Source organism: Pavona decussata, unplaced genomic scaffold (assembly GCF_977016875.1).
Source record: "Pavona decussata unplaced genomic scaffold, jaPavDecu1.1 SCAFFOLD_207, whole genome shotgun sequence".
NCBI lineage: Eukaryota > Metazoa > Cnidaria > Anthozoa > Scleractinia > Agariciidae > Pavona > Pavona decussata.
Genome location: NW_028145612.1, coordinates 1,355,598 through 1,381,948, shown reverse-complemented (window position 1 = coordinate 1,381,948; position 26,351 = coordinate 1,355,598). Strand labels below are relative to the sequence as shown.

The following is a 26,351-nucleotide window of genomic DNA, read 5'->3' as shown; positions in this document are numbered from 1 at the left end:
GGGAAACCAAGTAAGAGTCAAAGATTTTTTCCGAAATGCGTAGATTTATTGATAAACAAGAGAAAACACACCTTATCGTCTTTAGTAGTCTAACAGAGCGGTTTTCAATCGAGTGTCGTAATTAAGCCCAAAACCAAACTAGTTACTCAAGCCTATCACAACACACCTACACAGCCTAACAAACCAATCAGAAGTCAAAGCAAATGCATGTAACCGGCGTAAAGCGCGGTCAAATCACGATTGGTTTTAGTTTTGGTGGCGCTAGTTTTGCTAACCACTCACAGAGCAGTAGTAACGTAAAACCAAAGCAAAGGCAAAATTAATTACTTTCGACACTCAATTGAAAACTAATCTGTCCTGACATGTAACTTAGAATACCTTCATCTGCACTAGTTTATTGTCAGAAACATAGTTAATTATTGTAGTTCAAATCGATTTATCAGGCTTCAACCACAGACTCAAAACCTGATAGACCAACATCTGGTTTCCGACTGAACGGGCGAGGCAAAAAGGTAAGATTTATGGGTACTATCACTTAAGGCCATGTTACACGAGGCAATTTTTCTTGCAACTTGCAACGCAACAAACGTTGCGTTACAAGTTGCAAGAAAAATTTGACGTGCGTGACACCATCGTCACGGGCCGAAAACAGGACTTTCCTAGCCTCTTTTAGTCCCAGGTTCTTCGCAGGTTTCAAATCCAAAATGGAGGAAGGGTATGGAGAAGACAGCAGAAAAGTTAATTGCTGTCTTGCAAGAACATTCCGAAAAATTCTTTCCTTATAATATCAGGCTAGAAGTACGTCTTGACCTTTGCTAAGCAAAAACCAGTGTCACCGTGGAAACTAATAAGTGACTAAATTCAACAATTAGATAAATACGAGTTTAAACCCTCAGACGAAAAATCCAAGTGGGACCCCCACTATAAGTTTTGCAAAATACGTTGAGGGCTTTACCGAGATAGACCAATGTTAATTTACCTTATGGATTGATCAGGTTTGAAAATGAATGTGTACTGGGGATATCAGTCGATTAGTGACTCATCGACTGATACCATAGTTTGGTGTGGTTCCATTAACTTGATTGAAAAGATATCAGTATATTATACATGCCAAATCTACAGTTCGGTTTACTTTAAATGTAAGACGCAAGCAGTAAAATGATTCTTACAAAAATTTATTGCACTGTGGTGGGGGGTTAAGTCGGTATATTCGTCTGAGTATTACAGTAGCTTTTCACCGGCAAAAGACACAAAGCGTTAAGAATGCCACATTCTTTGAGTATCTTTGATTACATCTTCCCCTGCATTTTCAGGAAATGCACGACACCATCGCCGATGAACACAAACATGGAAATGAACCCAAAAGCCTGTGAAGGAAAAATATTAAAATTGTTATTAAAGGAATTCTTCAGCAGTAAAGATAAAAGATCTTCATGGGGAAAGGTGGGACGTCGGTGGTGGAGAGGGGTAAGGGAGGATTTGACATGTAACCCTCAAACAGATAGCCTTAAACTGACTAGTTACATTTAGGAGATTCAATAATAATAATAATAATAACAATAGTCTCTTTATTAAAATATTCCAAGCAAATGTGGAATATTTACAAGTTAAAAGTAGAAAAAAGAGCTATTAAAACCTATTTACAATTCTTTTCCATTAAAAAGGAGACTATTTTCAAGCACAATTTGTTTTTGAAGAAAAATGAAAACAAAAAACAAAACAAATCTCATCAAGTTACAATAGTATTCTTATTCGTAATAAAGTATCATATGATCATGATCACTAAAAATATATTCGGAAGTTAAATTACGGTCCTTAATGGCGAAAAAACAACTTATTAAAAATATAAGTGGATTATATCGGTCATTAAAAACAACTAAAATTACGAAAATTAAGAAAAGAAAGGTAAAAAAACCTAAGAAATTCGTTCACATCCTAAAATCTAGCTAGTTGCTTATCAATTTGAAAGTCGGTATCTGCAATGTTCATCGGTGCTCTTCGCGTACAACGTGAGCCTCTCAAGCATAGCGGTGCAGTTCTCAGGAGTGCGAATGAGACTTTGGCGCAAATCCATGAAATTGTAACTGTACTGTAATATTGTAATAATAAAGATTATTTCAATAACATTCTTTCCACAGGACATTGCAATTTACATAACCATTATCACATGATACTAAAACTTTAGGCAATCTGCTTTTGACTAATATAGCATCCCTACTTATTTGTCGATATTTGAAAAGTTAACGAATTTCATTTTGTTTTGGAGACAAGAGGAGCCTGGAGGAGGACAAGCTTGAATAAAAAATTGACTGTTTTGTTTGCTTGTTTGTTTGTTTGTCGTTTTTCTTCATTTTCACACTGGTCTGTTGTTCCGTATATTTTTGTTGATAATTGTTGCTACAAGACAGGCGACGAAGTTGATAGGACAGGGTGGTCTGAGGGAGCTCGAGGTTCGAGGCATGAGGGGAGAAGGTGATTCGCGCGTGAATTCCTTTTCTCCTCTTCCTGTCCCTTCGCCGTCTCCCGCGCACGTTACAGCCATCTTAACGCGGTGCTACTTGCTGACTGTGAGCTTCTGTGTGTTTTAATTATAAATAAACAATAGCCTCCATTTGGCGCGAAAATATGCTCAGATATTTGTCCGCGGACATTATCTGTTCCGAGAAGCGAACAGTTTTCTGAGAGCGAAGCTCGAGGAAAACTGTGAGCTTCGAGGAGCAGATAATGTCCAAGGACAAATATCTGAGCATATTTTTAAAGCTAAATGGAGGCTATTGTGGTTATTATCCTTCAAATATTTTCGCAACATGAAGCAATTGCAACGAGCTTGAGTATTTGAACATTTCGTTTAAAAACAGTTTACCGTCAAAAACGTTTAGAGCGTATGTTGTTTTCTGATACTGGTTTATCGACCAGCAGGTTTATTTCTCCTTCTGTCACAAAAGCAAACCGTTCCCCCATCCTGACATTAATTTTAATTGTAAACAAGACGCGCCTTGCAGTTTTTTAAATTGGGGAATATCACTTGGGGAATACCATCGGATATTCTCCAGTTTTAGCTGGGTTATATTCGGTCACGTGAGGCGTTTAGACCAATCGCGCGCGAGCGAAAATATTTGATGGATTATAACTGAGATTATTGTGAAGTACCCCTTATGCTACTGGGATAGGATATTTAGGGAGACCTATTACAATCTAGCAGACCAATTAGAACCATTTAATTCAATCAAAACGGTAACATTATTGATAAATTGGGTTATGTTTGATCATGACTTACCGCAGCGGCACGTAGTTTGTCTAAACGGCCTGGAAGGACAATACTCCAACTAGGCTTGAATTCTCTGGCATCGTCAGCAATCAGAGAGGAACTGATAAGGAGAAGTATTGCAGCAATGGCTGCAAATACCAAAACCTGCAATGAAAATTCATCTTTATCGTCATGTTCGAAGGTTTCGCTCTTAGGAGCACAGGGATGGCGCAGTGGTGAGAGCACTTGCCTCCCACCAAGGTGGCTAGCAGGTTTGATTCCTGGACTTAGGGTCATATATGAGTTGAAGATGTTTTTGTTTCTGTCCTTGCTCGGCGAGACATTTATTTGGCTAATCCAGTTTTCCCGTCATCAAAAACCAATTATTCAACCCGACAATTGCACTGTGTACTGTGCTCAATACATTGACATTTAAATAAATCCGTGATTTATTAATTAGTGATCGATCAGACATCTATTTTGCAGTGATACATGTCGGAGAGATCAGTGGGAAGAGCTTGACTAACATAAAAAGTATTTTTGTTGAGATTTTTAAGCCGAGATTTTAGTTTTGGAGGGGAGGGATTGTGTTTGTTTTTGTTTTTTTCTGAAGTTTACGCAACAACAAAGTAGTTAGCCAAACTATTTCAAAGTTCTAAATTATTACGATCTTACCGGTATATTCCAGTTAATATGGAGATTGATTTTAGCGATCACATTGAAAGCAAACAGGACAAATGCCACCATCACGACGATCCATGAAGTTATCGTCACAAACAGGAAGAAATCCATACGCCCCCAAGTATTTAACGGCGCCTCGGTAACATTGGCGCCTAAAGCGAATGCTACCATGAGTGTGAACTGGAGATATGGGAAAAAAAATCAAGAATAAGCGAAAAAGATTATAAATGAACGAAATACGCTTAATTCAATCGTTTGACCCATTCTGATCTGATATAGATTCTCTCCCGATCCCTCCGATTCGCTTCTGACTTGAAAAGTTTCATTGGCAGTGAAATATTTTGTTGTTGTTGGGTTTTCCCTTTTTTATGCTCCTTCTGTTATTATTTTTGGGCGACTGTCGCATTACCGATTGACTTCAAATAATCATACCGGCATACAGTATTTATCCATGAGCTTAATTTGGAATTTAAAACGTGTCAGACATTTGGCCCACGTTTTTCACATATCGCCGTGTGGATTGCTGAAAGTTGCACTGATCAGCGATCGTGACAAGTGACTGTACAGGTGTCCAATCTCGTACCCAGATTTTTCAGCCTCTTTGGCCAGCGGTTGGTTTCCAAGAGAGACTCTGAGTCTCTCCTGGCGACCAACCGCTGGCGAAAGAGCCTGAGAACTCTGGGTACAAGATTGACAGGTGTGTAAAAAGTACTTCTATAATGTTCCTTAGGATACAATGTAATATATATGGTTTGACTTCGACGTTGTCGCTGCGACATTCGCTGACTTAGGAATCCCTTAACGATCACAACGATTACATGGAAAACCACGAGTTGTCCTAGCTTAAACTAGGACTAAATAATATAAATAAATGCTTTGTTTATAGTGGAAATGCACTTAGCTACCCAAAGCTAGTTTACAGGCATTCCGCTCAGAAATAACGAAAAACAAATAATAATCAAATCGAACATAACATGTTAAAAATCCCAACTGGCAGGAGGCAAACCAGCTGGCTATTTACAAACGTGGCCGAGGCGGGACTTGCTTAGCTACCCAAAGCTAGTTTACAGGCATTCCACTCAGAAATAACGAAAAACAATTAATAATCAAATCGAACATAACATGTTAAAAATCCCAACTGGCAGGAGGCAAACCAGCTGGCTATATACAAGCGTGGCCGAGGCGGGACTTGAACCCGGGACCTCCGGATTTCAAGTCCGGCGCCCTCGCCACCAGGCCACGCCTCGACACGCCGCCTCCTTATTCACACGGACTTTGCTTGTGTTTGTTTGTTTTCCAAATTGTTTCAAAATTGTAATGAATGCAATGTACCCTTCGTCATGGCCAAAATGCTCGTATAACACTCGCTAAGAGGAGAATTTCTAGTGAATGCTTTAGCGATGATTTTTGCATAATATGACGGTATAGAACTTAAGGTAGATATTTTAAGTTGCAATCCTGACAATCCGTAACCGTAGTCTCTTGACGTGAATCCTTAGTAATGTTTCTAAACAAGAACACACTTTGTATTCAAACAATATTTAGGATATATTATATCCTAAATATAAGATCTACATGGTTTCATAAATCCCTTTCCAGGCTTAAACAGCGATTTCTTAAAAGTACATACAAATTCAACAATCTTGAGTATTCCAGGGACTGAAATTATGTACAACATGGTGAGACCTATGTCTTCTCCACTGGTACCACCACTGGGCTGTTGTCCTTCTTCGGATTTTGCTGGAGTTTCCTGATTAGCTGGATCAGCCATCTAAAGTCAAAGAAGGAGACTGTGATGAGCTCAATATGTTAATATTGTTCGTGTTTGCAACTTTTAAGGTTAATCTGTCTTGGATTGTTTCAATGCTCATCACCATTTGCCAGAACTAGCAAGTTGTACCGCAGCCCAGAAATGGTGCATAATGATTGAGAATATGTCTTTTAAACGTAAGAATTTGTAGAGCTTGCCCCTTACCAGTGCGCTGTTCGAAGATAGCTTCTTTATGGATTTATTCAGCCTTGTAAGCACCAGTAGTTACCCTTATTATATATTTAATGGCAACTGAAATATTTTATATATCAATTTCAGATTGAAAATCGTCGTTAACTACTACATACCACGCTTACAAGTCTGTTTTGCTCCACTGATTGTCTCACGCTATACTGATTTTTTAGTATTCTTACCTTTGTTTTTCTCTTTCATACCTCAAATACCTACTTGAATAATTCCTACAATTTGTCACCTTTTAGCTGTTATCATGATTCGACTGCAGGACTACAGACTAAGAGAGACAAGGGCCACGCAAAACCTCTGGTATTTGTTTTCAACTTTTTCAAAATTTGCCTCATGAGATTCCACACGCGCTGGAAATACGGAGATCACTTGAGTCACAAATAAATTAACCTTAGCTCGAGTGCTCTAGAGCACTTTGTAGCTCTAGTAATCACTGTTAAGCACCGCTGTAATCATACACTGTACACATTTTAATGCCAAGTAAACATCGGCAGATTAAAAAAGAATACTGACCAGTATTGACACTACGTCAGTAGTTTTGCTTACGGAAGCGAATGCAGTCACTTACCTTAGAAGTTAATTTTATTCTGTCGTTTGATATCCTGAGCTACTTAGTATGAACGTTTAGCTTAGTATACAGTTACAGAGCGCAAGTTATATTCTCAAAGAAACATTTTATTTAAACATCGTCGCGAAAGACTGATTTCGGTTGTCAGCTCGCTCCGAACTTCAAACAAGTGATTCACTCACAGTTAGGAGCGTATTGGCTCCTGTTTTGAGATAAGTTAGTATCAAAAATCAGACATGCGTTCTTACCGTGTTATTCCTTGTGATTCCTTTAAGATGTTCGTTGAGAAAAGCACTACTTCGCTTTGTGAGATTCCGTTGTACCCAGTCCGTATTAGCTTGCGTTGCACGTCACACATAAACAATCTAATGAGCATAAGACGCCCACTTGATATGCATGACTTTGTTCTTGGTAAAACCGGTCATAAAACAGGTCACAAAATTTTAGCAAAACAAATTACACACTTGATTGATCTTCTCGAAGATATTAGCTATTCAAAGCTACTCTGTAAATTCGAGGATAAATAAAGTATATGTATGTATGTATGTATGTATGTATGTATGTATGTATGTATGTATGTATGTATGTATGTATGTATGTATGTATGTATGTATGTATGTATGTATGTATGTATGTACGTATGTATGTATGTATTGAGTTGTTATACTTATCTACTAGTTATACAACGTTGTCACACGTTTCATATCTCTGAATTTTTTTATTTTTCAGTTTATTTGAGAGAACAGCTGTACGCACAAATCACGGAGTCTTCCACAGATTAGTAGCCAAGGCTATAAATAGTATCCATAACAATAACGGACAAACTTGTGCGATCGAATTAAAATTAACTGTTGAGACCCTTTAATTAAATATATGCTGACACCAAACGGATCTCACCGGACCTAACCGTACAGCTAACCCAGAATCTCTCTCTCCGGTTAGTTAGACGCGGAAATGAGAAACTAGAATGACGTCACTACCTTGCTCGAATTCACAGCCATCTGTGTAAATTAAAACGAAGAAGCTTTTTGCATGTAAGACTTTTGATCAACTACCGTCATTTGAACACAACTCGTTATACCACATTTTGGGATTAATTTTGCTTAGATCCTAGGCCTCTCTCTGTTTTTCATCTCGGTCATTCCGTTTCGGGTTACGTGGTCCGATACGACCGTGAGGGCCTGGGAGAAAGCCCATTTAAAATAAAATTAATTGTAGAAGTGTTAGCGCTGTTTTTTTCGAATCAATTTTTTCACACTTTAAACGGAACACTTTAAAGAGCTAAAATTCAGAGGGACTTTGTTCGTTTGCCTTCAAATTCTGCGAATTTTTTATTTGGAAATATTTTTTCTCCGAGAGCGATTTTTGTCCAATCACTCCACATTTTTTAATCCTGGTTCGAAAATGTTCTGTAACTTTTCACTGCAATTGAATATATGGCAAACGTTTTCTTTAACAATTTGGTTCCGGAAACTGAGTAGCAAATTAAATTAGCGAAAAACAAAATTCGCTTTGACTTGTAGCTTACAAAAGGTGATTCGGACGCTCGCATTTAGAGGTCGTGAAAAATTCGACAATTCATTTTAATTCCAAATTATTGGTATAGTTTGATAGCCAACTCTATAAGCTTTATTTTGATATAGCGGTTTAGGTATCTACAGTTAAAACCGGACGCATTACATTGCTTGGACGCAAGACACCTCTGAAAGTATACGGTAAACCGTAACAAGTTGGCGATAGCCTCCCACAATGGGGGAGGACGTCGTAAATTAAAAAAATGAAACAAGTACTCTTTTCAACTCCAGGCCTTCACGTTTGGAATGGCCGTCCATTGTTCCCTAAATAGACAAAGGTCCATAATTCAACCTTTGATTGTATTTTAGTCCAATTTAAAACGTCAGGATAGTCATTCCAGACATAGATTGTTGAATATTCTAGATCTACATTGCAAACGCTAATTACTCGGGCCGTAAGGCGGACCGAGTTAAGGTTTCGGTAGCATTATCAAATTCTTTTTTCTTTTTGGGGTCGCGATGGGCCGAGAGATAAGACTTCGGGCCACGAGTTATTGTTCTCGGTCTCGTTTGTACTCGGCTGGAACGAGTTACGTTTTCTGTCGTGTTATCAAATTCTTTAAATTCTCGGTCGCGTTCTTTGTTTTCGGGCCGTGAGGAGTGTTTACAATATGCGTGCCAGACGTGCGAGGCATGAACAAAACATGCGAGGCATGCGAGGCATGCGAGGCATGAACAGCCACTGCTAACCGTTAAGCTAACCGGGGAGCTATTTAAGCTAACCTAAGTGCTATTTAGGCTAACTGGAGTGCTCTTTAGGCTAACGGGGGTGTTTTTTAGGCTAATCTGAGTGCCTCAAGGTTAGTTTTGTTTAACTGAAAATTTGGCAACTAAATCAGTCTATGACCTCGCGGGCCAAGATAGATAAAGATGTTCCACTATCACTATAGAAAAACAATCAATGTAGAAACGGTTTCTGTCTTCAAATGAAAGGTGAATAACAAATGCTTTCCCCTGAATTTCATTTAAAAATATAAACAGCGAAACATTGAAAAACGTACAAGGATATAAACGTACGCCTGATGCGTAACGTTACTCTAGAACCCGGGGGAGGGGGGGGGGGGGTACTCAACAGATGCTTGGGTAGGGAGGTGCGGCCCGGGCGTTCAAACTCTGACCCTGTTTAAGACACAATTCTCCGATTTCCCTATCCCGTTTAAGACAGAATTCAAAATTTTCAGGCCCTTTCTAAGACATTTAACCCAAAATCACACCCTGTTTAAGACTAGAATGAAATAAGAATACACTAGTTTCTTACTGTTTAATGCATTGGCAATCACAATCTGTTTAAGCCATTAGGTCATGTAGGGATACCCTGTTTAAGACAGAAAGTGATGAAATAGATACCCCGTTCAAGACAAAACACCCTGAAAACCATACCCTATCGGGCCGCACGTCCCCGTTAATGTCACATAAGGGAGTACCCCCCCCCCCCCCCCCGGGCCTAGATCATACCGAAAATTACGATCCGTCATTGACCCGGCGTCACATACATATTAGGACCGTACAAATGGTTTCTGTCTCTAAACGAAAGGTGAAAACGTAAGGATTAAAGCGCGGGGATTATAAAAAGCATTCGTATGACAAATGTCGTTTTCCCCTGTATTTTATTCTGACTGCAAGAAATGCAATTCTATCTGGTGGTTACTTATTGCCTCACTATATCTCTGTATCTATCTATTTAGTAGCCTGCAAGCAAGCTCTCTTGGGGGTGGGGGGCGGGAGGGGGAAAGAGGATCCACCCCCAAGAGAGCTTGCTCGCAGGCTATCTATTTGGGGGAATTGGCGATGCTGGAGGTTATCACTGTTAAAAGATTGTAGGCTTTACGCACCACTCAGTCAAATATGGCCCGAGTATAAGCTGGAAACAGCTTCTTGTTTATTTTTATAAAGGAAATCAAAAACCAATCGCCGATTCAGTTACAGTCGACTCCCGATAACTCGAACCCTCAAGGGAAATTGGAAAAAGGTTCGAGTTATCGGGCGTTCGAGTTATCGAGGGTAAAATTATATAGAAAATGACCTGAAAGGAAAGGAAAATTGGTTCGAGTTAGCGTGAGGTTCGAGTTAGCGAGGGTTCGAGTTATCGGGGGTCGACTATAATTCTATTATTTTGGACTCGTGTGATATATCACGCAATCAAACTTGTTCTACTGTAAGTTCTAGGCATTATTGTGGATCATTCAAATTTTCCGTGCCTCCTTTAAAGTCATGTCTTAAACGGGCTTGACATGTAACTGTTGATTGAGAGGTTACTTTGTTCAGCTTAGGGTCAGTAGGATTAGCCATCATAATCTTGACTTTTTACGTGTTGAACAAATGAATCTAATGTATCAAGGATATACGTGTTTTTCTTTTCCCACAGCGCCCAATTTGACTCTATATGAGCTTCTATGAAACGTACAGCTTCTTAATAAGTAAGAGAGTAATCAAGTAAGAGTCAAAGGAATTTCACAAATGAGTTGATTTATTGATAAACAAGAGGAAATGCCGCAGATATAGGTAGTTTAACTTTTCAGGCGTTAATGAAAATCTTAACAAAACGCACCTTCTCGTCTTTAGTAGTCTAACAAAGCGGTTTTCAATTGAGAGCCATGAGCCCAAAACCAACCTTATTACTCAAACGTATCACAACACACCTACACATCCCAACAAACCAATCAGAAGTCGAAGCAAATGTATGTAACCGGCGTAAAGCGCGGGAAAACGCGTGCGACCAAGTCACGATTAGGTTTGGTTATACTTCTCATTGGCTGAGAAAGTTTTGCTGGCCAATCACACGGAAAAGTAACGTAAAACCAAAGCAGACGTGTAATTAATTACTTTCGACACTCAATTAAAAACCAATCTGTCATGGCACGTAACTTACAATACCTTTATCTGCACTAGTTGGTTGTAAAACTTATTGAACTAAATTACTCTTAAGGGCCCAGATTTAGAACTGTATTAAAGGTATACCTGCGGAATTCCGTTTATTAAATGTGGTTAAGAACAGCATTTAGAGAAACATAGTTACTTATTGTAGTTCAAATCTATCAGGCTTCAACCATAGACTCAAACAGGCGAGACAAAAGATACGATTTATGGCTACTATTCTTAGGCCAATAATCTCTGACCCAGAAAGCTTCATTCCAAGGTTGAATTTGCTTTTAAAATATTTCTACCGTCTTGTAGATAATTTTCAGACAGAAAAAACTAAATTCACTGTACTTAGACTTTCATACTGTAAACTGCTAAACACTCGGAGCGCTACTTGAAGGAGTTGCGTGCTAACACCATCGTCACGAGCAAAAACAGGACTTTCCTAGCCTCTTTCCCAGGTTTTTCGCAGTCTTCAAATCCAAAATGGAGGAAGGGTATGAAGAAGACTGCAGAAAAGTTTGCGGTCCGTAAAATTTCTTTCCTTATAATATCAGGCTAGAAGTACGTCTTGGCCTTTGCTAAGCAAAAAAACAGTGTCACCTTGGAAACTAATCAGTGACTAAATTCAACAATCTGATAAAATACGAGTTTTAATCCTCAGACGAATAATCCAGGTGGGACCCCACTAAGTTTTTGGAAAGTACGTTTAGGGGTTTACCGAGATAGTCCAATGTTTATTATCTTATGGATTCAGGTCTAAAATGAACACGTATTGGAGATATCAGTTGATTAGTGACTTATCGACTGATACTTAAGTATGGTATGGTTTCCATTCACTTGATTGAAAAGATATCAGTGTAATGATTCTTACTTTTGTAAGAATCATTACACTGATATCGTTTATCTATTACATTCTGGTGGGAGATTAAGTCTGTATATTCGTCTGAGCGTTACTTTTTCACACAAAAGACACAAAGTGTTAAAAATGTTACATTCTTTGAGTATCTTTGATTACATCTTCCCCTGCATTTTCAGGAAATGCACGACACCATCGCCGATGAACACAACCATGGAAATGAACCCAAAAGCCTGTGAAGGAAAAATATTAAAATTGTTATTAGAGGAATTCTTCAGCAGTAAAGGGAAGAGGTCTTCATGGGGAAAGGTGGGACGTGGGTGGGGCGTGGGTGGGAGGTTTTGACGTGTAACCATTTCTATAACGTTCTCTTTCCAAGACACTGTACAATTTACATAACTATTTTCACAGGATATTACAATTGTCGGCAATCTGATCTTGACTTATATACAATCCCTACTTATTTGAAAAATTAATTAATTAGTTAATTAATTTTTTGGAGAGAAGTGGAGCCTGGAGGAGGACGGGCTTAAATAAAAAAAGGCTGTTTTGTTTGTTCGTTTTCCTTCATTCCCATACCGGCCTGTTATTCAGAAAATCTGTTGATAATTGTTCCTGTAAGACGACCAACGACAGTGGGCAGGACAGTGTGATCTGAGGGAGCTCGAGGTTCGAGGCATGAGGGGAGAAGGTGATTCGCGCGTGAATTCCTTTTCTCTTCCTCCTGTCCCTTCGCCGTCTCCCGCGCGCGTCACAGACAACTTAACGCGGCGCTGCTCGTTGACTGTGAGCCTCCGTATGTTTTAATTATAAGAGATCGTTGTAAATGAACCCCTTAAGCTTATGCTATTGGGATACGATAGGGAGACCCAGTGCGACCTAACAGACTAATTAGAACCATTTAACTCGACAATCAAAACGATGACACTGACAAACTTGGTTATGCTGGACTTACCGCAGCAGCACGTAGTTTGTCTAATGAAAGATAGTAGTAAGCACCCTTGGCTTTTCTGGCATCGTCAGCAAACAGTGAGGAACAGATCAGGAGAAGTAATGCAGCTATGGCTGCAAATACCAAAACCTGCAATCAAAAATCCATGCATCTTTATCGTTCTATTTGAAAGTTTCGCTCTTAGGCGATCAGCTAGGGATGGCGTAGCTTACCAGTGTGGATAGTGGGTTCGATTCCCGGACTCAGATTCATGTCTATGCGGGTTGAATTTGTTTTTGTTTCTCGTCCTTCCTTCGTGAGGCTATTTTCCGGCCACAACGGTTACCTCCTCTCCTCAAATACCAATTACGCAGCGGCACAACTACACTATGGTCTGTGCTGAATAAATTGGCATTTAAATAAAGTGATTTATTAATAAAGTGGTCGATCAGATATGCATTTTGCAGGATGCATGTCGGAGAGGTCAGTGGAAAGGGATGGACTAACGTAGAAAGTATGTTTTCCGACAGTTTTAGTGGAGATTTTATTCTTGGAGCGGGTGGGGGAGGGAGTGGCTTTTTTTTTTTTTGGAAGCCAAAATATTTTAAAAATCGAAATTCCTTGGATCCTTACCGGTATATTCCAGTCTATATTTAGGTTGATTTTTGCGGTCACATTGAAGGCAAACAGGACAAATAACACCATTACAACGATCCATGAAGTTATTGTGACAAACAGGAAGAAATCCCTACGTCCCCAGGTCCAATTTCCCTCGGTAGTGTCGGCGGCTAAAGCGAATGCTATCATGAGTGTGAACTGGAGATACGGAAAAAGAGAAAAAGAGGAAACAATTGAAAAAATATAAATCAACAAAAAATATTAAATCTTTGATTCTGACCTGATATAGCTTCTGAAATTGTTTGAAAACTGTAAGTATGTGCCCTTCGGCGTCGTGGCCAAAATAATCATATAACACTAAGAAGAAGATTTCTAGAGAATGCTTCAAACCTTAATTAATATTAGCGATGAGTTTTGAATAATATGACGGTATAGAACTTGGAAAGATATTTTAAGTTGCAATCCTGGCAATCTGTAACCTGGAACTTTTAACAAATTTATAAAAGGTATCCATTAGTGTAATGCCCCATTCATGCACACCAAGGTTAAAAACACGTTTAAAAGGTGTTTAGTTAAACACAGTTTAAAAGTGTTTCCTTCACTAAAGCTGCTTTCGGATTTTTGTAGACTACAGATTTAACACAAATGAAAGCATAAGTTAACGTTTTACTTGAATCCTATGTCAAAACTAATGGTTCAGCTTTCTATCGATCTGTTACCAATTTTCATTTTGTCAAACCCGGTTTAATTAGACATGTTTTGTTGGTGTGAATAGGGCTTATTCCAAGTGTTACTAATGAGTGAGTTAGGGTGCTTTCCATCCCAGAGGGGGGGGGGGGGGGGGGGCCCGGGCTTTCCATTTATTGTCAGAACCGGCCGGACAGGCCAAGTCTCCCTCGCAGCCGTTCTTAGTGTCGTCAGGAGCGTTTCGTGACGATACCAAAAACGGCTGCGAAGGAGACTAGATCAGTCCGATCAGTTCGTAAACAGAATGTACCAATTTGAAGGATAAGGTTTGTCCTAGTCCTTCGAATTTCTTCAAATTAGCACGTATTATTTTCGGAGTGATTATTTTACAAAATTTTGCAGCACCATCCCTTCAAAATGACACATTCGATTTACAGACTGGACGGTCAAGCCGGCCAGTTCTGACAAAGCACTCTTAGTAGCCCGCGAGCAAGGTTTCCGCCGGGAAGAGGAGGGGCGGGGAGAGGGAGGGGGGGGGGGGGAAGCTTGCTCGCAGGCTACATTCTTAGGGGCCGGCAGTTTTCCATTTGGAAGGCTAGTCCTGGCAAATGGAAAACGCCCTTAGTCTCTTGAAGTAAATCCTTAGAGTTGTTTCTAAAGAACACGCTTTGTATTCAAATAATCACATCCTATAGTTTAGGATATATTATATTCTAAGATCCAGATGGTTACATAAATCCTCCTAAATCATGCTTAACCGGCAATTTCTTAAAAGTACCGGTACATACAAACTCAACAATCTTGAGTATTCCAGGGATTGAAGTTATGTAGGCGATGTTGAGACCTATGTCCCCTCCATCGGTACCATCACTGGGCTGTTGTCCTTCGGGTTTTGCTGGAGTTTCCTGCTTTTCTGGATCAGCCATCTTTTAAAAGTTGGTTATCTAAACCGTCAAAGAGGTGAGACTGCGATTAGCACAATACGCAAGGCCGTAGCTGGCAGAGGGTTCAAGGGAGGCAGTTTCGCCCCTAAAACAAATTGGAGACTTTTTTAACCTTTTCACTTTCTGGAGTGTTAAGTGTAAACTTTACTGTGATTAGTTTACCTTTGCAACTTTCCACAACTGACTCGCTCGAGCTTGATGAAACAGCAAACATCAGGAAAGCGATTCAAAGACAAACGACCACTTACAGAACCCTATTTACTCCTTGTGATTGTCAAGTTTTGGGAGGGGTTATGGTTTCAGATAGAGACAGTTGCTCAGCCGGGCTGTGGGAACCACAGTCATAACACCACACATGCGCACTGCCAAGTCCAGCATCATCTTGCTAATGCAGGGTGCAGCTCTGACCAGACTACAAATAATTATAAAAAGTGAATGTCCTCTTTCTTTCTTTTTCTTTTGTTGACTATGTATAATACAAGAGATTGAGGCCAAATTCTGACGATGTCAACAAGGTTTGGTGCTTGCAGACAGGGAAGTAATGACAATGAGCATGGAGACCCGTGATCTAGATGAAACACTAAAATATTACAAGAAGTTCCTCACCTTTGATCTGAGGAATCAACCTATTTCTCAGTAGACAGCGCAAAGTAGAAAAGTACTATGAAAATATGCCATTTGAAGAAAGGCCTGCAAATGCAAATTCAGCCTCTGACCCTCAGACATTTCCGGCCATTCACAAGATCCTCGCCCTTCTTCTGACTACACTCGTGGGAACTATCAGTTGTGAACGTTCATTTTCAGCTCTAAGGCGCCTTAAATTGTGGAACCGTTCCACAATGAATGAGGAACGATCAAGTGACCTAGGGATGCTGCTCATTCAATTCGTGGGACGAACTACATTCCACAGCCGGAAGCTGAGGTCATTTATCATATGTAACAAAACTGGCCTAAATGACGGAACCTTACGTTTGGTCTGAGTTAGGCAATTTAAAGTATATATTTTGTTCGGTACAAAACCTACTTGAAAATTTGCGATGGATTGAAAGCGAATTTTGTGAACGAAAATCCAACTGCTTAGTGTACTAAGGCCGAGATATGTGTATCAACTTAACAAAACCTCGGAAATATTGCTGTAAAGCTCTAAAAATACCTGTCATTTTACACTTGATCGAGATTGATTTTTTTTGACGAAATATCTCGTGGATAATGTTGAAATAGCATTTCCGAACGTCTAGATTTCAAGACCCTCTCGCGCCTACGGCGCTCGCTTCATTGCCCCCCTCCCCCCACCCCCGTTACAAAAAAAATCTAGTTACAGCCTTGACTGAAGTTAACTGATTGTCCGTGTTTGGAAGTGAAAGATTGGTTTACACTCTTTCTTCAAATTCCCAGAAATGGTGCATAATGATTCAGAATCTGTATTTTAGCCGGAAGAATTTGCTCAAAGATAGCTTCTCTATGGACCTATTCAGCCTTGTAAGCATCACCATGAGCCATTACTATTAGACATATTAATGGCAGAATATTTTATATATCAATTTCCGATTGAAAATCGTCGTTAACCTAACTACCGTGCCTACAAGTCTGTTCCGCTCCACTGATTGTCTCACTTGATACGCACTGACTGATTTAAAATGTAAGGATTCTTACCTTTGTTTCTCTTCTCGTTTTCTATTTCTTTTACAAGTATTAAACTCAAATTCCTGCTTGTCGATAATTCTTATAATTTGTCATCTATAAGGGACCGATCGTTTATTGCGTCCTAGGGGGGGGGGGGGGGGGGCTTTTTTACCTTGTACGAAAAGTGAGGGGGGTGAAATTTTAAGACATACAAAAGGTACCAACTAAATGTATTTAGCAATCATTCTTCTCATCAATCATAGAGTTGGTAAAATCGACTAGATCAGCTTCTCCATATCGCTACTATTCTTCAGAGCAACAAAGATCTTGCACGTAATAGGTTGAGTAATGACATAGACATAGACAGGCAAACCGTGTATTTCATCAAGCAGTTTATCTCTGAAGGCTTGTTTATCTGGGCAAAAAAATTGACTAAAAGACGAATAGAAATGGTAGACTTCTTCAAAATCTATCTATCCACATCCATACATCAAATGCTCCTGTACTTCTCTCAAACCCCGTGCTGCTTTGACCTTCTGTGTACCTTCTTTTGATGAGTGAAGAATAGACTCCAGCAATAACAAACCATCGTTATTATCAAGACATTGAAGAGATATTCTAAGGTACGTTCCCTTACTTGAATTTTGCCTAACTTCTGATTGTTTCTCTTGCCAGTTCAGATTCAGAGAACTAGCGATTTCCGGATGTAACCAAGCGTTGTGCCCAGGAACTTCTGAACAATTCAACCCACCAGGCCAACCATGGGGGTGGGGGGGGGGGGGGTAAAATTTTCAAACTGTCATTGCAGTGGGGGGTAAAACTTTTGTTTGAAAGATTTTGTTGGGGGAGGGGGGGGGGTAAAATTTTCATACACTCAATTTTTTAGAAAACCACCCCCCCCCCCCCCCCTTCCCTAGGACGTAATAAACGATCGGTCCCTAAGCTTTAATCATGATTCGCCTGTAGGGTCACGCAAAACCTTTGGTATTTGTTTTCAACTTTTACAAAATATGCTACACGAGATCCCACACGCGCTGGAAATACCGAGATCACTTGGGTCACGAATAAATTAGTCGACACTTTGTAGGTCTAGCTGTAAGCATACACTTGCTATCGCCAAGTGAACATCGGCAGGGGTGAGAGTCGTTCTCGGCTACTTGATGTGAACGCTCAGCTACAGCTAATAAACGATCGGTCCCTAAGCTTTTATCATGATTCGCTTGTAGGGTCACGCAAAACCTTTGGTATTTGTTTTCAACTTTTACAAAATATGCCACATGAGATTCCACACGCGCTGGAAATACCGAGATCACTTGAGTCACGAATAAATTAGTCGACACTTTGTAGGTCTAGTAATCTGCGTTAAGCACCGCTGTAAGCATACACTTGCTATCGCCAAGTGAACATCGGCAGGGGTGAGAGTCGTTCTAGCTACTTGATGTGAACGCTCAGCTACACAGTTACAGAGCACAAGGAACATGTTATGTTGACATTGTCGCCAAAGACTGATTTCGGTTGTCAGCTCGCTCCGAACTTCAAACAAGTGATTCACTCACAGTTAGGAGCGTATTGGCTCCTGTTTTCAAATAAGTTAGTATCAAAAATCAGACACGCGTTCTTACCCTGTTATTCCTTGCGATTCCTTTAAGATGGTCGTTGAGAAAAGCACTACTACGCTTTGTGAGATTCGGTTGTACCCAGTCCGTATTTATGAATAATCTTGGGTGTTGCCTCGCTGCTAGTTTGCGTTGCACGTCATGCAGTTGACACCCACTTGACATGCATGTGTTCTTGGTAAAACCGGAATCATAAAACAGGTCACGCGATGTTAACAAAAAAAATTAACACAGTTGATTGAAGTTCTATACTTATCAACTAGTTATACACTGTTGCCATATGTTTTATATATCTGAAGTTTTTCTTAAAGAAAAAAAATACACCTATCTTATAGAACCTATAGGCTCAACTGGGGGCTGCGGCTATCGAAAATTAACTGAAGTAACTGTACAACTAACCCAGAATCTTTCTTCCGGTTTATAGTTAGAAGTGGAAATGAGGAACTACAATGACGTCACAACCTTGCTCGAATATCACAGCCTTCTGTGTAAATAAAAGCGAAGAAGCTTTCTGCATGTACAAGACATTGGATTAACTGCCGTCATTTGAATAAAACTCGTTATTCTATAGTTCGGATGACATTAATCATCACATACACAAAGTGACTGCCTAAACATACGTAGAAGGAAGTTTCTTTTGTTCAATTCGGCCGAAACATTAAACATTCTTCGAAGATCTTCAACCTCTTTCCTTGAGAGGGACAAAATACAAATTGTGGAAGTTTTTGTAACATTACCCGTCCAGCGCCGTTATTTCATTCATTCATTCATTCATTCATTCATTCATTCATTCATTCATTCATTCATTCATTCATTCATTCATTCACTCACTCACTCACTCACTCACTCACTCACTCACTCACTCACTCACTCATTCATTCATTCATTCATTCATTCATTCATTCATTCATTCATTCATTCATTCATTCATTTTCATTCATTCATTCATTCATTCATTCATTCATTCATTCATTCATTTTCATTCATTCATTCATTCATTCATTCATTCATTCATTCATTCACTCACTCACTCACTCACTCACCCACCCACTCACTCACTCACTCACTCACTCACTCATTCATTCATTCATTCATTCATTCATTCATTAACTCATTCATTCATTCATTCATTCATTCATTCATTCATTCATTCATTCATTCATTCATTAACTCATTCATTCATTCATTCATTCATTCATTCATTCATTCATTAACTCATTCATTCATTCATTCATTCATTCATTAACTCATTCATTCATTCATTCATTCATTCATTCATTAACTCATTCATTCATTCATTCATTCATTCATTAACTCATTCATTCATTCATTCATTCATTCATTAACTCATTCATTCATTCATTCATTCATTAACTCATTCATTCATTCATTCATTCATTAACTCATTCATTCATTCATTCATTCATTCATTCATTCACTCATTCATTCATTCATTCATTCATTAACTCATTCATTCATTCATTCATTCATTCATTAACTCATTCATTCATACATTCATTCATTCATTCATTCATTCATTCATTAACTCATTCATTCATTCATTCATTCATTCATTCATTCTTTAACTCATTCATTCATTCATTCATTCATTTATTCATTAACTCATTCATTCATTCATTTTCATTCATTCATTCATTCATTCATTCATACATTCATTTATTCATTCATTCATTCATTCATTCATTAACTCATTCATTCATTCATTCATTCATTCATTAACTCATTCATTCATTCATTCATTCATTAACTCATTCATTCATTCATTCATTCATTAACTCATTCATTCATTCATTCATTCATTCATTCATTAACTCATTCATTCATTCATTCATTCTTTAACTCATTCATTCATTCATTCATTCATTCATTCATCCACTCATTCATTCATTCATTTTCATTCATTCATTCATTCATTCATTCATTCATTCACTCACTCACTCATTCATTCATTCATTCATTCATTCATACATTCATTTATTCATTCATTCATTCATTCATTCATTCATTCATTCATTCATTCATTCATTCATTCATTCATTCATTCATTCATTCATTCATTCATTCATTCATTCATTCATTCATTCATATACGTCACATAATCGTTTTCCTGGAAAAAAAGCAAACACTTGACAAGTTGGTGACGGTTTCAAAAGAAAAAATCAAACCAAAACTCCCGGGGGGGACTCTCATATGAAAGGGGCGGGGATGCTCGTCGGAGATTTTTAATTCAACCCCTAAAGGAGACCAATCTGGGCATGGCCCAAACGTTTTTTACCCCTAAGAGAGACCATTTTAAAACACAGACAAATATAAAATACAGTAACTTTTAGCGTATAACCCTAAACGAAGCCTTCACGGCTAAATATAACGTTTTGCCCAGAACACCCTAAGTGAAACCAAAGTCCGAAATTTACACCCCACCACCCCAGCGAGATGACGAGCATCCCCGCCCCTTTCATATGAGAGTCCCCCAAACCCTCCACCCCCCACCCCCCACCCCCTACAGTTCCGGGCCAAAACGCTATTCAACTCCAGGCCTTCACGTTTAGAATGGGCGTCCATTGTTCCCTAAATAATATCTATGAGCTGACAAAGGTCATTTTTCTGTCCAAAATTCAACCATTTATTGTTCATAAGTCCAACTTAAAAACGTGAGGACAGTCATTTCAGACAGACTCTCGCGAAAAGAAAGCCTGAAAAAAAGTTAAATAAGATAGTGAGGATTAAAAGGCATAACAGTTGTTAGTTGCGGTTCTTGCTAGCGATGAGAACGCGACTAATATAATTATAAAAAAAAGGTTAGAGCATCTCTTGGGCAAACTTCTAGTAAGAGCGAGCAGGGAAGGAAAACTGACCTACAAATATCTCTCATTCGTTGTAGGAACAAACAATTGTTCTAAACGCATCTTTGTTGGAGAAGACATATAGTCCCCAGTATGAGCTTATTGATTGAGTGGTTACTTTGTTCAGCTTAGGGTCAGTAGGATTAGCTATCATAATGTTGACTTTTTACGTGTTGAACAATTGAATCCAATGAATCAAAGATGTACGTGTATTTTCTTTTAATTTCCTCAGCAACCAATCTGATTCTATGAGCTTCAATCAATGAAACGTACAATTTAATATATATTGACAAAAATGCAACCAGTAAGAGTCAAAGGAATTTCCCAAATCCGTAGATTTATTGATAAACAAGAGGAAATGCCGCATATGGGAGTGGTTTAACTTTTTACTCGGGTCGTAAGGCGGACCGAGTAAAGCCGGTTTCGGTAGCATTATCAAATTCTTTTTTTCTTTTTGGGGTCGCGATGGGCCGAGAGATAAGACTTTGGGCCACGAGTTATTGTTCTCGGTCTCGTTTTTTGTACTCGGCTGGTACGAGTTACGTTTTCTGTCGTGATATCCAATCCCTTTAATTCTCGGTCGCGTTCTTTGTTTTCGGGCCGTGAGGACGGTGTTTACAATATGCGAGCCAGACGTGAGAGGCATGAACAAAACATGCGCGGCATGAACAACCCCAACATAAACTGCCAACCGTTAAGCTAACCCGGGAGCTATTTAAGCTAACCTAAGTGCTATTTAGGCTAACTGGAGTGCTCTTTAGGCTAACCGGAGTGTTTTTTAGGCTAACTTGAGTGCCTCAAGGTTAGTTTTGTTTAACCAAAAATTTGGCAACTAAATCAGTCTATGACCTCGCGGGCCAAGATAGATAAAGATGTCTCGCGTTTACTATAGAAAAACAATCAATGTAGAAACGGTTTCTGTCTTCAAATGAAAGGTGAATAACAAATGCTTTCCCCTCAATTTCATTTAAAAATATAAACAGCGAAACATTGAAAAACGTACAAGGATATAAACGTAGATCCTGGGGACGGCTGTTTAAGACACAATTCTCCGATTTCCCTATCCCGTTTAAGACAGAATTCAAAATTTTCAGGCCCTTTCTAAGACATATAACCCACAATCGCACCCTGTTTAAGATTAGAATGAAATAAGAATACATTAGTTTCTTACTGTATTTTAATGCATTTGCAACCACAATCCGTTTGCATGGTTGGCCGAAAGGGCAAAAGAACGAACAACAGAACAACCCTAAAAAACAATGAAGCTGCAGGTTATCAGGGTCCTGTGAAATATAGAGCTTTTGACAGGTGCATGTCTACTGGCCCCTTAACCGGTGGACTTATTCAGCCTTGTATAAGCACCAGCAGGTGCCATTCTTAGCCACCAGTAATAACAAACTATCTTCTATATAAATTTAGCTTGACAGAAGAGTTATTGGTTGAGAGAAATATTGCCATCGAAAGCCAATTTAAACAAAAATTGGCAGCCTTTCACGAAGAAAGGTTTCCCTCCGGCAGTCTAAAGCCCCGTTCACACTAACAAAACATGTTTAATTAAACCAGGTTTAACAAAATGAAAATTGGTAGCAGAAAGCTGAACCATCGGCTTTGACATAGGATTCGAATAAACTTTAAGTTATGCTTTCATGTGTGCTAAATCTGTAGTCGACAAAAATCCGAAAGCGGCTTTTATGAAGGAAACATTTTTAAACTGTGTTTAACTAAACAGCTTTTAAACGTGTTTAAGCCTTGGTGTGAATGAAGCATAAGTCTTCAGAACTTTTTTTTTGTTTTTGATGTGTGCATTATGCCATCAACTACCATCAACTGCCAAGTTTCAACTCTAGTTCACTTTAATTTATCTTCATGCTTTAATTAAACCTCTTTAGTTGTTATTAGTGGAGATGTTGTTCTTAATCATGTCCGATATACTAATGATCGCATGCGAATAGCCTGAGTTGCCTTAAACTAGGATCCAAAATTCATTCGAAGCACACAAGCTTTCGGATTCGAATTCCATGACGGAATCTGTTTGCGTAAATAACTGCGAGGGTCTTCCTTCTATTTAAGCTTTCACCCGCAGGTGAAATATATGTTTCACATATTCATAGTCACTTATTCATCCTTCACGGGTATATTAATTATGAACTCACAATATGACCAGCTCCCAGTTGGCTTGATAGCTCAGTTGGTAGAGCACTGCACCAGCTTTACAGAGGTCATGGGTTCGAATCCCGTTCAAACCTGAAATTTTTTTAGGCCTTCTTTTCGCAACTGTTTAAGTTGCGTAAATAACTGCCAGGGTCTATAATAAGTTTGAAGTTGTGTCAAGTGATTTGGGGTGATGAAAGACACTTAAAGCTTGTGTGCTTCAACTACATGAATGTTGAATCCTAAAAGGCCAACTGTATTCGAATTTTATTCACTAGTCGCCGTACTGTTACTCTTCCTAAAAACTCTATTAAACCAAACTGGATGTGGTAAAGTTAATTTAGCGGACTGTTTTGAAGATATTCCTCAAACATTCGGGAACTCCCAGTTGACGAGGAAAGCGTCAACTAAAAAAAATTACAATATCGATTTTTGTTTACACGAATTAATATCTCAGTTGAAAATTTCAAGATCTCACTGACCAGACATTCCAAAAAATCCTACTGACGTACGGCCCAGTTCAGACACCGTTAGCTCAAAGCACGTACTCAGTTCGCGGTTTGCACGTAGTGTTTTGGTACCTAGCCAAATCAGTTACTTTCTACAGTTTCGAACGAGGCAATGCAAAATCTCTTGTTGCGGCGCCAGAGCCTGCCGCGTAATACAATATAGAAGCGAAAATGGATTGGTTACGGAGCATGAAAAGCAAGCATGGCGTCTGAACTGAGAGCTTATGAATGGCGACTCAGACCTCCGTATGTTCCCCCAAACGAACATTTTTTCATCTCTCCGAAAATAAAAGGCTTATATCCTCCAGTGTTATAACGTTAGAGAAGCCTATCGACACTTCGTCAAAATTTACTGCTTTATCTCGTTCAACGGGAAAGACTCGTCCAGGGCGTCGTTTACATATGGAAATATACTTTGGAATGGCCCGGCGTCAAGGGAATGATCAATATTGGTTAAGTAACCGATACTTTCGTGCTTCAACAGCTTTCGTGCTCAAATACCAATATCACCAATTATTATTCTGGGTCACGCAGGGTGTTTTAATACTTAATTTTTATGCTTTCAAGCGAATTTTGTCACCGTTGCATGTTTAATTAAAGAATACGTTGTGAAGATCTTCAGTTCGTGACTCTGAAATGCAGAAGGAACCGCCTTTCGATTCTAACAAGACTGCCCAACACATTAACCATGGTCTTCCAATGAAACGCTATTTCCTTTTCAGTATTGAGCTTCCTGCTTAGAATCTGGCTTTGGTTGTATTCGAAACTTATTCGTTTCCGCCAATCTAATCTCAGTCTACCGAGTGATAGAACTGTTTCTTTATGAGGATTTCGCAAGATCACAATGCCTTTTGCAGCTACAACTGAATTTTTTTTTTTTTGGCGAACTAACATAAAATTAATACAAATAATTAACCATTATGAAGATATAAATCTTAAATGGCGGCTGAAATCCGCGTAAAGTGCGACCATGAACAAGAACAAGAGCTATCGTTCGCTTCCTTTGTGTAGTCAGTTCCGGCATAATTGTGTAAACATTAATTCCATTAATACTTTCCCTATTCACATATTCCCCCTTTTTTCTTTTTTTTTTTTTTTTCGCTGTTCGTAGAGATGTTTCTTTTACGAGTGACTGGGAGTATTTTTGTGCTTAGCGCCGCACTATCCAGACGCGATAGGCATGAAATGTTAAAGAAACAAAAGTCACACACACACACACACAAAAAAAAATAATAATAATAACTGAAAGCCGACCATTAATTCACCGATTGATTCGTTTTCGTTCCTCAGTTATGGAAATTTGAGACATCGCATATTTTAAAGCGCTTGTAAAATGAAACAAAAGTGAAGAATAATTGTATGATAATTTCCTAACACAAGTCCTGTACGGCTTTTTGAAACGCTTTTTTACTCCGAACTAACTCGGGTAAGCGAGTGCTCAGGTTGGATTTTATGAAGATCGCCCGCTTGAGAAAGTTGGCATTCATCGCCGCTTGGAAGGCTCGACTCTTTAAAGACATTAAGCCTCTGACAGTTGTTACATGTCTGTCTTTATTTTTTCGCTTTTGCATAAATTGATCGGATTATCAAATTTCACATTTCGCTCAGTTCTTCAGCCTCTTTTAATATGCTAGCCTACAACGGAGCCAGCGTACTGTCTCCACTGTTTTTCATAAAGCTCGAGAATTTATTTAAGTATATGCATTGTACTTTTAAGGAGAGGTATTGAAGACTTTAAACACAGTAATTTCATGGAGAAAGGATAAAAACGGCTTTTAATTCTTGAACCGACAGAGTTTTTGAAATTCAAATCTGAATTGTAAACGAACAATCACCTAGCTTTGCGACGCTGGTTTCTCGTTAGTTTTTCCAATAATTTACAGTCAATGATTTAATCTTGAAAGTTATAAAACCAGATTATTTAACTCTTAAACGTTAAAGTCACTTTTGGAGACGAAATTCACGAAGAGGGTTGAACAAAAACAAAATTAGTATGCATAAACAGAGATGTCAATCTGATAGTGCTCGTTCACAGCCCAAAAACATTACATGTTTCCAGAATGTTACAACAAATTTTCAGCAAAAAGTGTATCGTGATGGAAGTCTGCATACGTGGGACTTGGAGCTCTAAGCTAGTACATTCTTTTTTCCCCAAGCTAAGTGTGAGCTGCATCGTTCACCCAATTAATTGTCCCTCTGAACAAGACCGAACAACTTGACTCGACCAGTACTAAAAGTGTTAAGTTAAAAAAAAAATCCGCACTTGTTATAAATAACATAATCATCCAGGAAACTGCTATCGCGGACAGCATCGAAGACCTTCATATCAAAACAAATTCAAGTCAAGAGAAGACGCTAAATTTGCGAACAGCGGAGAGCTTCAAGCTATGCGAACAAAGACGCTAATGTGGTTTCAAAGGCTTTCATTTGTTTTGGAGGCGTAAACGTTGAGCGTCATCCCTAAAAACAAAAAAGACAGTATTTGTACTTACATTGCGGGTTCTAACTTGTTGTTATCTTCTGGGAGGAAGTACAGTTTGAAAACCGCGAGAAAAACCTTGGCACAAGAAGACGAAGCTGGACACTAACCCAGATGTTCAGTACGG

The 26,351-nt window shown here is 38.9% G+C and overlaps 2 protein-coding genes across 4 annotated transcripts; both read right to left on the bottom strand.

The window, feature by feature from the left end:
- Positions 1–24: 24 nt before the first annotated feature.
- LOC146460820 (uncharacterized) lies at positions 25–26,324 on the bottom strand. 2 transcript variants are annotated; one of them, XM_085087803.1, is made up of 6 exons: positions 26,238–26,324; positions 14,947–14,982; positions 5,559–5,681; positions 3,923–4,108; positions 3,278–3,412; positions 25–1,367 (listed from the first exon to the last, which is right to left on the bottom strand). In XM_085087803.1, the coding sequence occupies exons 2-6, from the start codon at positions 14,962–14,964 to the stop codon at positions 1,290–1,292; spliced, it is 540 nt and encodes a 179-aa protein (XP_084943929.1). In that variant the 5' UTR covers positions 14,965–14,982; positions 26,238–26,324; the 3' UTR covers positions 25–1,289. The 2 variants fall into 2 exon arrangements, with proteins under 2 accessions (XP_084943929.1, XP_084943930.1); XM_085087804.1 differs by lacking the exons at positions 14,947–14,982; positions 26,238–26,324 and adding an exon at positions 6,759–6,857 and having other exon boundaries at positions 5,559–5,699.
- On the bottom strand, positions 10,534–26,351 carry LOC146460819 (plasmolipin-like). Of its 2 annotated transcripts, none has more exons than XM_085087806.1 (5): positions 26,238–26,351; positions 14,827–14,982; positions 13,367–13,549; positions 12,758–12,883; positions 10,534–12,035 (listed from the first exon to the last, which is right to left on the bottom strand). In XM_085087806.1, exons 2-5 carry the CDS (start codon positions 14,962–14,964, stop codon positions 11,958–11,960), a joined length of 525 nt encoding a protein of 174 aa, XP_084943932.1. In that variant the 5' UTR covers positions 14,965–14,982; positions 26,238–26,351; the 3' UTR covers positions 10,534–11,957. The 2 variants fall into 2 exon arrangements, with proteins under 2 accessions (XP_084943932.1, XP_084943931.1); XM_085087805.1 differs by lacking the exon at positions 26,238–26,351 and adding an exon at positions 18,228–18,340.

What these genes read in the sequence shown, in the direction of transcription:
- LOC146460820 (XM_085087803.1), bottom strand. An exon ending in TACTCAAGATTGTTGAATTT is followed by an intron (nt 4,109 to 5,558) that starts GTATGTACTTTT and finishes CCATATCTCCAG; the next exon opens with TTCACACTCATGGTAGCATT. An exon ending in ATATTAACTGGAATATACCG is followed by an intron (nt 3,413 to 3,922) that starts GTAAGATCGTAA and finishes TTTTCATTGCAG; the next exon opens with GTTTTGGTATTTGCAGCCAT.
- LOC146460819 (XM_085087806.1), bottom strand. Translation starts at nt 14,964, where the DNA reads ATGGCTGATCCAGAAAAGCAGGAAACTCCAGCAAAACCCGAAGGACAA. An exon ending in ATATAGACTGGAATATACCG is followed by an intron (nt 12,884 to 13,366) that starts GTAAGGATCCAA and finishes TTTTGATTGCAG; the next exon opens with GTTTTGGTATTTGCAGCCAT. An exon ending in ACAAACTACGTGCTGCTGCG is followed by an intron (nt 12,036 to 12,757) that starts GTAAGTCCAGCA and finishes TTTCCTTCACAG; the next exon opens with GCTTTTGGGTTCATTTCCAT.